Source organism: Balaenoptera musculus, chromosome 11, assembly GCF_009873245.2.
Source record: "Balaenoptera musculus isolate JJ_BM4_2016_0621 chromosome 11, mBalMus1.pri.v3, whole genome shotgun sequence".
In the NCBI taxonomy this organism is placed as follows: domain Eukaryota; kingdom Metazoa; phylum Chordata; class Mammalia; order Artiodactyla; family Balaenopteridae; genus Balaenoptera; species Balaenoptera musculus.
Window position 1 is genome coordinate 99,356,348 of NC_045795.1, and position 14,373 is coordinate 99,370,720.

Here is a 14,373-nt window from a genome sequence, read left to right on the forward strand (position 1 = left end):
CCAAATCTCACCTGTATCAGGTTCACCCCAGGGGCCTGACGTCGTACTTCCCTGCCTCAGGGCAGTGGACCATCTGTCTGTCCCGGGATGGCCTGGGGACTTGAGAGAATTCACAAGCCCAGACAGATTACAGCTTGCAGGGCCCAGGGGTCTCCTACTGCCTCCTGAGAGGAGTGATGTCCCAGGATCCTCCTGATGATCCAGGCTCCATGAAGGGCACAGGCCCGCACCCTCCCTCTCCTGCCATCCTGGCAGCTGGGTTGCGTGCCAACACTGCCCGAGGGACACCTTGGCCCAGCTGGTGCCAATGTTCAGACCACATGGAAGGCAAAGCGCTCTCTTTATTGCTCTAGCTTGGCCCGCCCGCGCGTCTCCCAGGACGCTGCTCTATCCTCGTGGGCTGAAAGGATGCAGTGGTGGTCACGCCGGGGCCTGGCCTGGCTGCCCACCTGGCACTGGTCTCAGTCGGTCTTCCTGAAGCCTGGAAGGCAAAGCCCACAGGATGGCATGGGATTCTGAAGGCAGCCAGGCCTCCTCCCCACCATGACCCCAGATGCCCAAATACCCCTCATAGCTGGGATAAGGCAGTCATGACCCACAGCCATTGCAACAAATTTCCCCTTTATGCATGAGATGGATTAAAGGAGACAAAAGTTCACGACACGGAAGCACACAGCCCCTGGCCTCTCAGTTTTGTGATTTAATGGTAGACACACAGCTGCTGGTCAAGAAAGAGGATCTCCTTTAGCCTTGCCCAGCCACTCTAGCTGTGTGATTCTGGGCAAGTCACTCTACCTCTCTGATGAGTGTAACTGACTAATGAGTTTCCTCATCAGCCAAGTGTAAGATAACTGAAACCCCCCCTCACCCCCAGTTGGGCAAATAAAATCACAGAGAAGATACTGTTTGGAGAGGTGCAAAGTTCTATGAGAGAATGAGGAATACCCAGGTCCCCTCCACTTTCCTACAATGGTTCAGACTTAAGGACTCTTACATCCATTCCTCACTTGATTTTCACAACACCTTTGTGCTGTAGGTATTATTACACCCATTTTCCAGTTGAGGAAACTGAGGCTAAAAGAGGCTCTAGAGCCCCAGAAATGGTAAATGGAAGGAGGCAGGACTTGAACCCAAGCCCCTGACTCCAGGCCCTGTGCTCTTTCCAGTATGCTAAGCCTCATTTGCAACAGAAGACCCTGGTAGGGAGAGAAAGTGAACATAGAAGAATGTAAAAGTTACCTATCAGCCTAAGCTTCTGAAAGAGGGGAACGAAGCCATGCAGGACGCTGTGGATCCGGTACACTGTCAAGAAAGGAGGAGAGAAAGGTGATGGAGCTTTGTGTCCCCTCGAGGGATCCGGGGTCAGACCTCCCCCTGCCTGCCCTTGAACAAAGCTCGTACAAACAAAGCTCTGATGGTGGAATTTCAGGCTGCAGGTTAAGCTTAGATAATGGTATTGAGTTCTTATTATTAAAAACAACCACGAGCAGCAATAACAATGCCAGGAAGCTCGGCGAATTCAGTACCTCACTCCATTAACTGCCTTGTTTTCAGTATCTGGCTAATTCTGTTTGTTTGCCACTTTAAACTGTCTTTGTTGTATTTTTATGGAGCTGCCCGTTTTTTCCATGGGGTTTTGCCAACGACCTCACATTGACCTTGAAAGCGGTCAGGAAGCAAACACGAGCATAAAGAAATCTTTACAAAAAGTTTAGGTCGTGGCTTTCCAGCCCTTGGCAAGCCTCTGCGGCCGGCCCAGCCACTGCCCTCCCAGAGTCTGTGTGCGAGGGTCTTACCCAGGCCAAAGTAGATGCCAACGGTCTCCAGGGAGGCGAAGGTGAGCAGCCCGACCCCAAGGGACATGAACCAGTCTGCAGGGGCAGCGAGGGAGAGAACGGTCAGCCTGCAAGTCTGGACCCCCGCCCCCCGTTCTCACCCCCCCCCACTCACCTGTGTAATAGTGATAACACACCAGCAAGGCCCCAATGGCAAAGCAGAGGAGGATGAAATGGAAAAACTCATCTGTAAAGGCAGAGGTGAAGATTACTGTTTGCTTCTTTCTCTCTTTTTAATTAATTAAAATATTCTTGTCTCTGCTCAAAGGGAGCTTTATTCAGAGAAGTTGCTCCTGACCAGCCCAACTAAAACAGCACCCCAAGCCCCACCCGTTTCAGCCCTCACCTCACTTTATTATTTTTCTAACACTTATCACCACTCAACTTGCTGGATTTCATTGCTGTGTTTATTCTCTGACCCACTCTGTAGGATGGTGGTTGGGGATTTTGCCCATCATCTAAAGCGGCGCCGGGCATGCAGAGGTGTCTGACACCTTATTTGTCGAATGATGCTAAATACAATTGTAAAAAATGCACATGCCTAGTTTAAAAGTTTCACATTGCTCCATTCTCCCTTCCTAATCCAACTCCTTAAAAGCAAGCAGTGATTGACAAAACTTTTCTAAGTATATATATGCACATTCAAAAAAAACAAAAGCAGGATCAGTTTGTGTACCTGCTGCTCTATCGTTTGTTTTCCTCTCTTTGATAGATTGGGGCCATCCTTTCTATCTCCAAGCATATAGAGATCTGCCCTGTTCTTTTTGTTATATATATAAATTTATTTATGTATTTATTTTTCGCTGCGTTGGGTCTTCGTTGCTGCGCACGGGCTTTCTCTAGTTGCGGTGAGCAGGGCCTACTCTTCGTCATGGTGTGTGGGCTTCTCATTGCGGTGGCTTCTCTTGTTGTGGAGCACGCGCTCTAGGCGCGCGGGCTTCAGTAGTTGTGGCTCGCAGACTCTAGAGCACAGGCTCAGTAGTTGTGGCACGCGGGCTCAGTAGTTGTGGCTCGCGGGCTGTAGAGTGCAGGCTCAGTAGTTGTGGCACAAGGGCTTAGTTGCTCCGCGGCATGTGGGATCTTCCCGGACCAGGGCTCAAACCTGTGTCCCCTGCATTGGCAGGCGGATTCTTAACCACTGCACACCAGGGAAGCCCCTGCCCTGTTCTTTCTGATGGCTGCATAGTGTTTCATGGCATAAACTTACCCTAATTTATGTAACTAGTCTCCCATTGAGGAAGCTAGAAGGGACTGATTTTCTGCACCAAACATCATCGCACATGAAATGTGTCTGTGCCCTTGTGTGTGCGTTTCCGTGGGCCTGGTGCCCAGAAGCAGCATTGCAGGCTCTTCCTAGTAGTTAACGGAGGTAGAGAGAGTACCTGGGAGGCAGGGCCCGTGCCCTGGGCAGGAATTCAGGGATGGTTTGTGAAGGAGGCCCCCCTGCCCTTTGCCAGGCGCTGCGGGAGTCATCAGGGGAGAGAACACAGGGGCCTTGACCCAGGCAGAGGGTTGCGATGGGGAGATGCCAAAAAGGTTTTTAAAAGAAGAAAGAAAGAAAAAGAATAAAGAGAGGACACTTCAGAGACGGTTCCCTGGAACGACGCAGGCTCTCTGAGTGGCCAAGGCTGCTGGGAATGTGTCTTACTTTAGTCCAGTTTGGCCACTGATGTGCTGTGAACTTTGGACAAGTGTCCTGACTCCTTTGAGCCTCAGCGTTCTCATTAATAAATCAAGGAGAGCAACCTCTACACCACTGACAGAGGGATGGATGGGGGTCTTGGAGGGGAAAGTGCTTTGTAAATGGTAAAAGGCAGAGTGATACTACATATCACTGCTGTCAGGTGGCATGTGGAAGGCAAGTGAACAGAAGTGAGGAGGGTATTTCTGGTTTTGTTTTTGTTATTTTTTTTCTGGGGGGAAAATCAAAAGAGTATTTCTAGAACATTCTTGGCTCTGAAATCAATTTGTCCTTTAGGGGAAAAAAATACGTCATGCAGAACTAGACTTAACATTTAAGAAAGCATCAGGCTTAGGTCTGTTCAGAGATGTGACAGAGTGGGGGTGAAAACTCTTTCCTCACCCAAATCTTCAGAAATGCAAAATGGGGGGCTTCCCTGGTGGTGCAGTGGTTGAGAATCTGCCTGCTAATGCAGGGGACACGGGTTCGAGCCCTGGTCCAGGAAGATCCCACATGCCACGGAGCAACTAGGCCCGTGAGCCACAACTACTGAGCCTGCGCGTCTGGAGCTTGTGCTCCGCAACAAGAGAGGCCGCGACAGTGAGAGGCCCGCGCACCGCGATGAAGAGTGGCCCCCGCTCGCCGCAACTAGAGAAAGCCCTCACACAGAAACGAAGACTCAACACAGCCAAAAATAAATAAATAAATGAATAAATAAATTAAAAAAAAAAAAGAAATGCAAAATGAATTCCTAGCAGAGAATTTCTCCCTGGATCTTTCCCCCATTTTCTTATGAGTAAATACTTAGAAAATACAAGTGTTTTTAAAGAGAGAGACTGCAGAGAAATGTAAGACCAAACAGAGGGCTGGATGGGTAGGGCAGCTTAGTTTGAAAGAGCAAAAAATTAGAAATAACCTAAACATCTATCAAGTGGGGAACGGTAAATACATTATAAGGTACCCACACTGTGGAATTGGATGCAGTTGTAAGATGTCATAAACATCCAGGACTCACCACATCTGGGGCAGTCCAGGAGGGCTTAATAGAAGAACAAGAGTTTGAGCTAAGCCTTAAAGACAGCCAAGGCAGTAGGAGTTGGATGAAAGGGAAGACTGTGTGTGTGTGTGTGTGTGTGTGTGTGTGTGTGCACGCGTGCACACATTCACATACCATGAGACAGGTAAGAAGGTGGGACCAAGGCACAGACCCAGTACAGTGAAGGGTTCAACCAGGTGAGCGGAGGATGAGTGAATTTCTGGGAAGAGAACTTCAAGTTTTAGGGAACTAGAAGTTTTGGGGGCTGAAGAGATCAGGCCAGGATAAGGACTCCAAGGTGTATTGGAGCCGGAGGGACCTAGGAGATCACCCTTGTCTGTTTTTTCTGACTTCAGCCATCCACACACCACCTTTGTGGGTTTTGCCCTTTCTACGTAGCACTGCTTATGACCTTCACAATTTCATGCTACCCAAGGACCACTTGTACTATTTACTTAACGTTTTTCTTTAAGCAGATTCTTATTTTTCCTTAAATAGATTTACTTGAAAAAGAAACTTTATGTCACAACACTAAGTGGAAAACTAGGATCCCATGTCTTAAAAACAAACAGAAGGCCCATGAAGCAAGATGGTGAAGGTCTACCCGCCTGCTGCCTGCAGACGGCTCTGCGCACCGTCCTGATCTCTGTGTCCGGAGGGCAGTGAGTCGGGGTGGCACTAAAGGCCCGGGGGCTCCAAGCAGAGAAAGAGAGGGGAAAGGGCAGTCACCTTCTCACTTGGGGGTATGATGCCACGTCCTGAAGCAACCTGGACATGGCCTGTGCTTTGGGAATCTCGGTTTTAGTGGGATGAGGCTCACTTCATAGCCCGGGACGGCTCGACAGCACGTCCCGGTTCATGTAGCTGGATGGAGGCAGAGCCAGGGGCTCGGACCCAGGTCTCCCACTCCCTAAAGGCGGGCTTTTGAACAACTCAAAATATTTCTAGAGGGCTTCCCTGGTGGTCCCGTGGTAAAGAATCCGCCTGCCACTGAAGGGGACATGGTTTCGATCCCTGGTCGGGGAACTAAGATCCCACGTCGCGGGGCAGCTAAGCCCGCGCGCCGCAACTACTGAGCCTGCACTCTAGAGCCCGTGAGCCACAACTGCTGAAGCCGCGCGCCCTAGAGCCCACGCTCCGCAACAAGAGAAGCCACTGCAATGAGAAGCCCGCGCACCGCAACGAAGAGGAGCCCCCACTCGCCACAACTAGAGAAAGTCTGCACGCGAATACCCAATGCAGCCAAAAATAAATAAATAAATTTATATATAAAAAACAAAACAAAAACCATGGTCTCAGGAGTTCCCTGGTGGCCTAGTGGTTAGGATTCCAGGCTTTCACTGCTGGGGCCCGAGTTCAATCCCTGGTCGCTAACTAAGAAGATGCCACATGCCTTGCAATGCGGTAAAAAAAAACCCCAAAAAACCCCCCCAAAAAACATGGTCTCCCTTCCCACCCTTACCCTCCTCCCCGAAGCCCCCACGATTCCAGGCCGGGAGTCGAGGCGGTCCTCCCCCCCGTTCTTGTCACTCCTTCCCTAGAGTCCAGTCTAATCTAACCTCACAGCTTCCTTGGCCCAGCCTGTTCCCAGCTCCCCATTATGGCCATAAGGCCTGGAGGGCGTTTATCATCCTAGTGACTTGGCGTACAGCAGAAAGAGCACAGGACCAGGATCCAAGCCCAAGTCGTGTCACTCACTAGCTGTAAGACCACTCCCCGTCCTTGAGCCTCAGTTTCCATATCTGCAAAACAGGAATCATTGCACCACCTTCTCAAGGTGATTCTAAGCTGAGGATTTTGCAAACTGCAGGGCCCGCAGCAGAGGTGGGCCATGATTACTGCCGTTCCAGGCCACCAGCTGACTTTCTACCCAGAGAAATCTGGACCGGACAGCAGAAGCAGCCCTGGAACCTCAATTTCCTTACCATCCTTCTTTATATTTAGTCTTCTTAACTGGGAGGGCTCCACTTCTCCTTGGGAACAAGAGAGAGACGAGGGTTTAACTCTGACACAGGATAGCTGGTGGGATTCTCGCTCCCCTGCCTCACTGAGAATGGCTCTTCCAGGTTCTATTTCCTGGGTCAGAGGGCACTCACTGCAGGACTGGTCAGGGCAAAGCTTGAAGGTGGGGTAGCTGTCCTTGGACCCCCACTGATGCCCTCCTCCTCCACAGGCCTGTGTCTGTTCTGTTCCACGTCCCCTGAGTCCGGAGGCCCCTTTCCTGGATCATGGTGACACTCTGGCTGGTGACGGCATTGCTGCTGGGACTGATCTCCCTCCCCCCCAGGCTGCCTGTGGTCCCATCCCACACCCTGGAATCCAGGCCACCTCCCGCTCGCCTCTCGGAGCTTGCATATTTACCACTCTCTGGGTTAGAGCCTCTCCTTCGGAGTCCTGGAAATTAGAAACTCAACATTAGTGCCCAGGCCAGCTTGGGTCCTTAACGAGTGCCACAGGTGACCTCTGAAAACGCCCCTGTTGAATTCTCCAGCCCCCAGGGGATCTTTCTATCTATAGATTGTTATTAATAATCCCTTTGTTCTTGCCTGGACCCCCTTTCTAACCTCCACTGGCCCCGTCTCATGCCACTGCCAGCCCCGCCTGCTTGCTGAGCCCAGGTCAGAGCCCCAGGCCCCAAGCAGACTTGGAGTCCCATCTCTCACAGCCGTGCACCTGACAGCAGCTGCCTCTTTTGGGGGAAAGACAGTGCCCAGACCTCGTTCAACACCAGTACCAACGACCCCTCTCCCCTATCAGACACTCACCTGATTCCTCAGACGGCACCACCTCCCCGGGGGCACCTGCACAGAAGGGAAATCAGTGACTGCATATTCGCATCCTCTGGGTGGGGAGAAGTTACACTGCAGGGAAGTGGAGCTCTCTCACCCAGAGACTTTCCATTGATCTGCAGGGGGCACTGGAGCAAACTGGAGGGTTCCTCTTTCATCTAAAGGGGTAGGCACCACCCTGCAGCCCCCGAAAGCTGCCGCAGCAATGCCTGCCCCATGTTACAGGTCTTCTAATTTCCCACGAGAAGCCAGAAATTCAGGTTTTTACATAAACTTCTTGACTATAAAAAAAGCTGGCAATTCATATTCCATCGAATCAAAGATATCATGATTTGTGAGAATGATGTCATTTTATGGAAGGAAAACTACTGCCAATTATAACTGCAAGTTGCCAGTGATTTTAAGAGGCACCCTGATTTCATAGATCTCCAGATGTGAAAAACTGTTAGTTGTAGACGTGATGAAATATATTAAGAACAATAATAATAATAATAATAAAGATACTCTGTGAGCCAGATAATATACATCTGTACACACAGGCCACCAGTTTGCAATCTGTGCCCGTTCATTCCTATCCAGATGCAGGTGAGGACACTTAGCCACGTGGCTCCAGCCCCACCAGGCCCTGAGCTTGTGGAAGTCAAGCTGGGTTGTACCGTGGGGGCCCCGGCCCCTGACCCCAGTGTGGAGCTCCTGTCTGGGCTGCCTAGGGTGAATCGAGTCCTATACCTGCCCTGAGATGCAGCCTTCCCTTTAATCTTCCCTTTAATGGGTGGCCCTCCCACCTCATTCACACTCTGGTTCTTTTTTTTTTTTTTAATATTTATTTACTTAGGCTGTGCTGGGTCTTAGTTGCGGCACGCAGGAACTTTAGTTGTGGCATGCAGACTCTTAGTTGTGGCATGCATGTGGGATCTAGTTCCCCAACCAGGGATTGAACCCGGGCCCCCTGCATTAGGAACGCGGAGTCTTTCCCACTGAACCACCAGGGAAGTCCCCACCCTCTGGTTCTTGGCGCCTACTCTATTCCCAGTGACTTCTCTCCTAAGCCTGTCACCTTCTTCCCCTCAAGGGCAGGCAGGAGTCCCCACTCTGTACACTTCCGCCCTCCAGATCAGCCCCAGGACACAAACACCTGAAGGGGGCACTCAGCTCATGGCAATAAACACTCAGTATGCTGAACTATCTTTAGGCTAATGTGCAAACGGGAACCAGTGTCTGCAAGTGACCAGAGAGGCCAGCACCAAGGGTACAGAAGGCAAACCAAGAATGGCATGAAATGAGACTCTGGCAGTGTAATTACCAAGTACCTCCGGTGTCTCGGGGGGCGGGGGGGGGGAATTCCTTACTTGGGGGAATTAATTCACAAGTACGTGACGATATCTACGTTTTCTACAGTGAACATGACTTACTTTTTGATGAGAAAAAAACATTTAAAATGTATGTACATGTAACAGTTTCTCTCTCATTTTACACTCAGTGAAAACTTTCTTACACTACTTAACAACATTTTTAAAAATTACATAATACCTGTTTTTGTTTAAAAAAAAAGAAAAAGAAAATCAGAAAATTTAGATGAAAGAAAATAGTATGAAGATTACTCACAATGCTACCACCCAGTGGCAGCCACTGGTAATACCTTGATGTAGAATATTAAGATATTTCATTTCTATTTCTTTGAATGTATATGTGTTTCCCGTTGTATTTCTTGGGTTATTATCTGGCATTAGGAGACTAAGCAGATAATGTAAATGTTGGATTAAACAAAGTTAAACAGGTTTTCTTATCTGGCAGTGTTCATTTATGAGGCTTTTTGGCAAACTGGTTCATTCCTACAAATTCCTCCATCTCATCAAAGTGCTACCAAGCAAAGTGCCATAATATTTATAACTGCTTGCTGTAAAAATCATGATGCTTAGAGACAATTACTCCATAATTTGAGTTTTGTAGAAATCAGGTCCTTAATTTTCCCTTGCATGCTTAAACAACCCAGTATTCCAAGAGAGAGGGTACTGATTTAAGTTCCATCTTGCTGGTTGGAAAGCTGAGGCCCAGAAAGGTTGGGTGACTGGTCACAGTCAACCTGCAAGTCAGGGTTATAGATCAGAAGAGATTCCAAGACAGTCTCACTGTGGCAGAAAATGCCTGCCCCCACCTCCACCTGCCCATGTTATAACCACTCATCTTGCCACATCTCCTGTATCTGCCCAGGACTTTCAGCTCATGAAACACCCTCATCACCTTGTTTCCTCCCAACAAAGCCCTAAGCCTTCGTGTCCTTTGTTTAATTCTGTTTCCCCCAAAGCCAATGGACAAACAATCACCTTCATAGAGTTGAAGCTCATCCTTCAAAACGTCAGGCTCCCCATGCTCAGCACCTGGGTGTAGACAAAGCCTGTTAGTCAGCTCCCCCCAGTCACAGCACCCCAGAGTGGCTTCCCTCTCCTGGCGTCGGAAGCCTTAAAAAGTAACACAGTCCTTGCACTGGGGGTGAGGTGGGCGCTCTTCAAGAGGCAAGACAGAAAAAAAAACAAAAAAAAAAGAGGCAAGACAGCTGTACAAGAGCTTTCCTGTCGCTCTGTCTGACGCCCCTCACACACCCCGAGGTGACTGTGTTCAGCTGACTAAAGAAGAATTGGGGGCCTGAGATGACCTGGGCCTCGTTCAAAGTCAGTAATAAGAGTCACCATTTACTGAGCACTTACTATGCACCAACACTGAACTAGGTAATTTATAGTTAATATTTCATTTGATCCTCTTGGAAATGCTGTGAACAAGGTATTAGTACCTCTCCTTCCCCATTTTACAGATAAGGAAACTGAGGCTCACAAACGTTAAGTTATTAGCTGCAAGTCACACAGGAAGCAGAAATTCCAGGGTTCAAACCCAGGTCTGTCACCAAGGCCTGCATTTCTAATCATTTTTATCTCCAGAAATAAAACCCAGAGCTCAGCTCCAGAGTCATGAGAGCATTTATTAAACACCTTGTGTGTGCCAGGATCTGTACTAGGCATTAATCCAGGCTCTTTCCCCCAAGTTCTTTTCTTCCCACAATCAATTTAGGCTAACATTTATTAAAGTTGTTTTTTTAAAAAAACAAAATTATATCCTTTTGGTTATAAAAATAAAACAAGATTATTGTAAAATATCTATGGTATAAGTCAATTCAAAAAAAAAAACCAAGAAAATAAAAGTCACCTATAATTTAACCATCCAGAGATAACCACTATTAACATTTTGATATTTTTCCTTCCAGTCTTGTTTACAATCATGTATGTGTGAATTTTTACAAAGTGTATATGAGATTAAACAAATTCTATGATTTGAATTTCTCTTTTTCACTTTAGAGATGTATGAAGACCAGAGCTCTGACCAGGATAGGGTGTAGCATCACCGCTCTGTGTTGCTGTTGTTGGACGTTAGGTTGTTTCTATTGTTGCCCTACTATAAATAACGCTGCAAGGAACAAATCTTCACACGGGGGACATCCCTGGTGGCGCAGTGGTTAAGAATCTGCCTGCCAATGCAGGGGACAAGGGTTCAAGCCCTGGTCCGGGAAGATCTCACATGCCGCAGAGCAACTAAGCCCATGTGCCACAACTACTGAGTCTGTGCTCTAGAGCCCGCAAGCCACAACTACTGAGCCCGTGTGTCACAACTGCTGAAGCCCTCATACCTAGAGCCCGTGCACCGCAATGAAGAGTAGCCCCCGCTCGCCGCAACTAGGGAAAGCCCGAGCGCAGCAACAAAGACCCAACGCAGCCAAAAATAAATAAATAAATAAATAAATGTATTTATTTATTTAAAAAAAAATCTTCACCCGGACACGCTCAGGCCCACTGAGAAATTCAGCCATCAGCCAAGTGGGCAAAAGAGAAATGGTGAGGCCTACTGCCTACTGGGTGAGCTGCCCCTGCAGGGGAGACCAGCCCCCGTCTCTGCCAACGTTTTCCAGTTACTCAGGGGTGCTAGTCCTCATTGCTGCTCTTTGCAGGGAACAAACACAAGCTGTGGGAGAAGCTCAGTCTGGATCGAGCCTGGAATACCTCATTCTGGTGTCGGTTCTCAGAATTTAGTTTACGTGAGGAGTGTGGTCTGGGGGAAGAATTCTGCTTTGAGGGTTAGGGAACAGGAACTGCCATGAACTTTCTGTGTGACCTCAGACAAATCACTTACTATGTTCAATACGGCTTTCACTAAGATAAGACAAGGTCCTATGAAGTATCGTGTTACTGAGGTGCTTTCCCTCCTGCCCAGCATGGGGCTGCATCATCTCTGTGATGCCACCAATGCCACGCTGACTCTGGGTTTGCTCGTGCTCCGTCTCCCACCTGGAATGCCCTTCCCACTTGCTCCCTTATCCTGAAGCTTAAGCCAATGTCACACCTTCTGCAGAAGGGCTTTTCCAGCTGCCCCAGCTCACATGCATCTTGCCCACACTCCCCTGGGGTTTCTATAGCATCAACTGTCTGTGCTTGACACAGTGGGCATGAGGGTCCCTGGTGGTGCTCATCCCTCCAACCACCTTGAGCTCCTGAAGGACGAGGCCTGGGTATCACTGTCCTAAGGCTGCCCCGCCTGGAGCAGGAGCTTGATTAAGCCTTGAAGAATGACCACATTGTTTGCACTCTTGGATTGGTCAGCATTCCAGGGATTCAAGCCTAGAAGTTTCTGGCTTCAGGTCCGGAGGACTCCCTTTTCCTCAGGATGACCAAGAGGGCCCCAGCAGTCCTGATGTCCCTCAGCGGGCTTGGGGACCTCCTGGTGTATCATGGATAAATTTTTAAATTATAGGAAACCAAGTTAACTGTGCTTAAAAATCAGTGCGAAAAAAAAAAAAAATCAGTGCGTACGTGATCTCATATCTCTAGGCACAGAAAAAGAGGTATCAGGAAGTACATCAAGATAACAACAGCAGTATTTATCTCAAGAGATGGAATTTTGAGTGGTTTCTATTTTCTTCTTTTCTGTATTTTACAAATATCAATCAATGCCCCCAAAAGGCTTTTTCGTCATATTTTGCAAAATATCAAACAATACAGAAAATAAGAAAGCAAAAATTACTCCAAATTCTATCCAACAGGGACAATCTCTATTAACATTCACATGAATATTATTTTAGCTTTCTTCATGATATATTCATGAGATATAATTTTTCAAACTTGTTCAAAGATTGATTTTTTTTCTTTTCCATTATGGTTTATTACAGGATATTGAATATAGTTCCCTATGCATACTATATAATTTTTTAATAAAAGATACTGTAGAATTGTATGCTGTCAAGAATGAGGATAATTTTTCTGTGTGCTGTCTAATTCAATTGTTTAAAAAATTAACTCTGGCAGAAAGAATCACATTTGTTTCTGGTGTCCCCAGTATCCATCACTGAGCCTGGCACATAGTTGATGCTCAATAAATATTTATTGAATAAATGTAAGAAGATACACTAATATGTGTTTAGTGGTTATCTAACAGAGCAAAGGATGATTTTTTTCCTTCTTTCTACTTCTTTGTATGTTCCGTATTTTCTACGATGTGCCCATGTGTAATCTTTTATAATAAAAAAAGTTTTAATTTAAAAATAACAGGATAGGGACTTCCCTAGTGGCGCAGTGGTTGGGACTCCGTGCTCCCAAGTAGGGGTGCTCGGGTTGGATCCCTGGTCAGGGAACTGGATCCCACGTGCATGCCACGACTAAGAGTTCACATGCCACAACTAAGGAGCTGGCAAGCCGCAACTAAGGAGCCCGCGAGCCGCAACTAAGATCCAGCATAACCAAATAAATAAATATTTTAAAAAACCCAAACAGGATACATTAAGAACAAAAAGCTATGTAGGGAGAGTGGTGCTGGATGCCAGACTCTGAGTTAGGGCCCTCAAGTGGAGGAAGGTGGGGGGCTGCTGGGAGGCACCCAGGTTTGGGGCCCGAGGACTAATGGTCACCAGCTGAGCCTGAAGAATGGGCAGGGTCTGAGTTCCAGCAGCAGGCCAACCAGGGTAGGACCAGAGACCAGGATCCTGAATGTCAGTCTGTCTCGATGCTTCTAGGACTCCGTGTTTATTTTCCTGCTGCTTTCTCTTAGTGTTGTTTTGTTAACTATGCCCAGTCCCATGTGTATGTACTCTGGAGGCCAGAAGGAAGGAACTTATGGCCACACTTGGGGGAGAACATTTGTGGGGGAGCAGCAACCCCTGAGGGTCAATCAGAATCAGAAGACAGAACGTCCCTTCCCACCTAGCGAGGACAAACTAAGGGACAGAATCCCCTGTTAGAGCCCCCCTGCCTCTGGAAGCTCTTCTACAACGAAACCTCACTGGCCTTGGTTTCCTCACCTGTAAAATGGGAATAACAATAGTGCCTTCCTCATAGGTCGCTATGAGAATTAACTGAGTTATTCCACATAAAGTGCTTGGAACGCTACCTGGCACATAGTAAGTGCTCAATAAATGCTAGCTGTGATGTTGCTGCTGCTATAAATTCAGCCTTACCTTTTGAGTTAAAAGTAGAGAGACATTCTGCTTCTTGTCAGAGAATCATGCAGCAATTTGTATCAAAGTCCAATTAGAGATGCTCATCCCTCTAAACCCATTAAAGAGCTTGTGGGAGTCGGTATGTAGGACTTGATTTGTATGAAAAATTCAAAAAGTAAAGGCTTTTGTGCAAGGATGCTCATGAGCATGACAAACTGGGGTGGGGGAGGGGGAGAATCTTAACAACAGCAGTTATTTTTAGAGCTATTACTATCTGATAGGTGCTAAGCCTTTGCACGTGTAGAATGTAATCCTCACAGGTATCCTATGAGATAATAACTTTTGCTATCATCCCCATCTTATGCATGAGGACCCCAGGGCATACAGGGTTAAGCAATTTACCCAAGGACACTTAGCTAGTTAGTGGCAAAGAAACGGTATGAACCTGCAGGCTGCTTGAATGGACACATGCACTGCCCCTGATTCCAAAGTGCTCCTACAAAACTAAACGTTCCTTTACATGAGATGCAGTCACTTGAGGGGCTACTTGGGAAGCATGA

At 47.7% G+C, this 14,373-nt stretch overlaps 1 protein-coding gene across 7 annotated transcripts in view; it reads right to left on the reverse strand.

Annotated features, from left to right (window-relative positions):
- Positions 1 to 321: 321 nt before the first annotated feature.
- TMEM40 (transmembrane protein 40) overlaps positions 322 to 14,373 on the reverse strand; it is a 31,029-nt gene continuing 16,977 nt past the window's right edge. For 3 of the 7 annotated variants that reach the window (XM_036869847.1, XM_036869848.1, XM_036869850.1), the window contains 8 exons: positions 9,666 to 9,719; positions 7,318 to 7,353; positions 6,914 to 6,946; positions 6,478 to 6,525; positions 1,951 to 2,022; positions 1,797 to 1,871; positions 1,240 to 1,302; positions 322 to 481 (listed from right to left, as the gene is read on the reverse strand). In XM_036869847.1, the coding sequence (XP_036725742.1) occupies positions 462 to 481; positions 1,240 to 1,302; positions 1,797 to 1,871; positions 1,951 to 2,022; positions 6,478 to 6,525; positions 6,914 to 6,946; positions 7,318 to 7,353; positions 9,666 to 9,719 (401 nt within the window). In that variant the 3' untranslated portion in view covers positions 322 to 461. The remainder of the gene's footprint in view (positions 482 to 1,239; positions 1,303 to 1,796; positions 1,872 to 1,950; positions 2,023 to 6,477; positions 6,526 to 6,913; positions 6,947 to 7,317; positions 7,354 to 9,665; positions 9,720 to 14,373) is intronic. The other 4 variants (XM_036869853.1, XM_036869845.1, XM_036869851.1 and 1 more) reach the window with 3 other exon arrangements.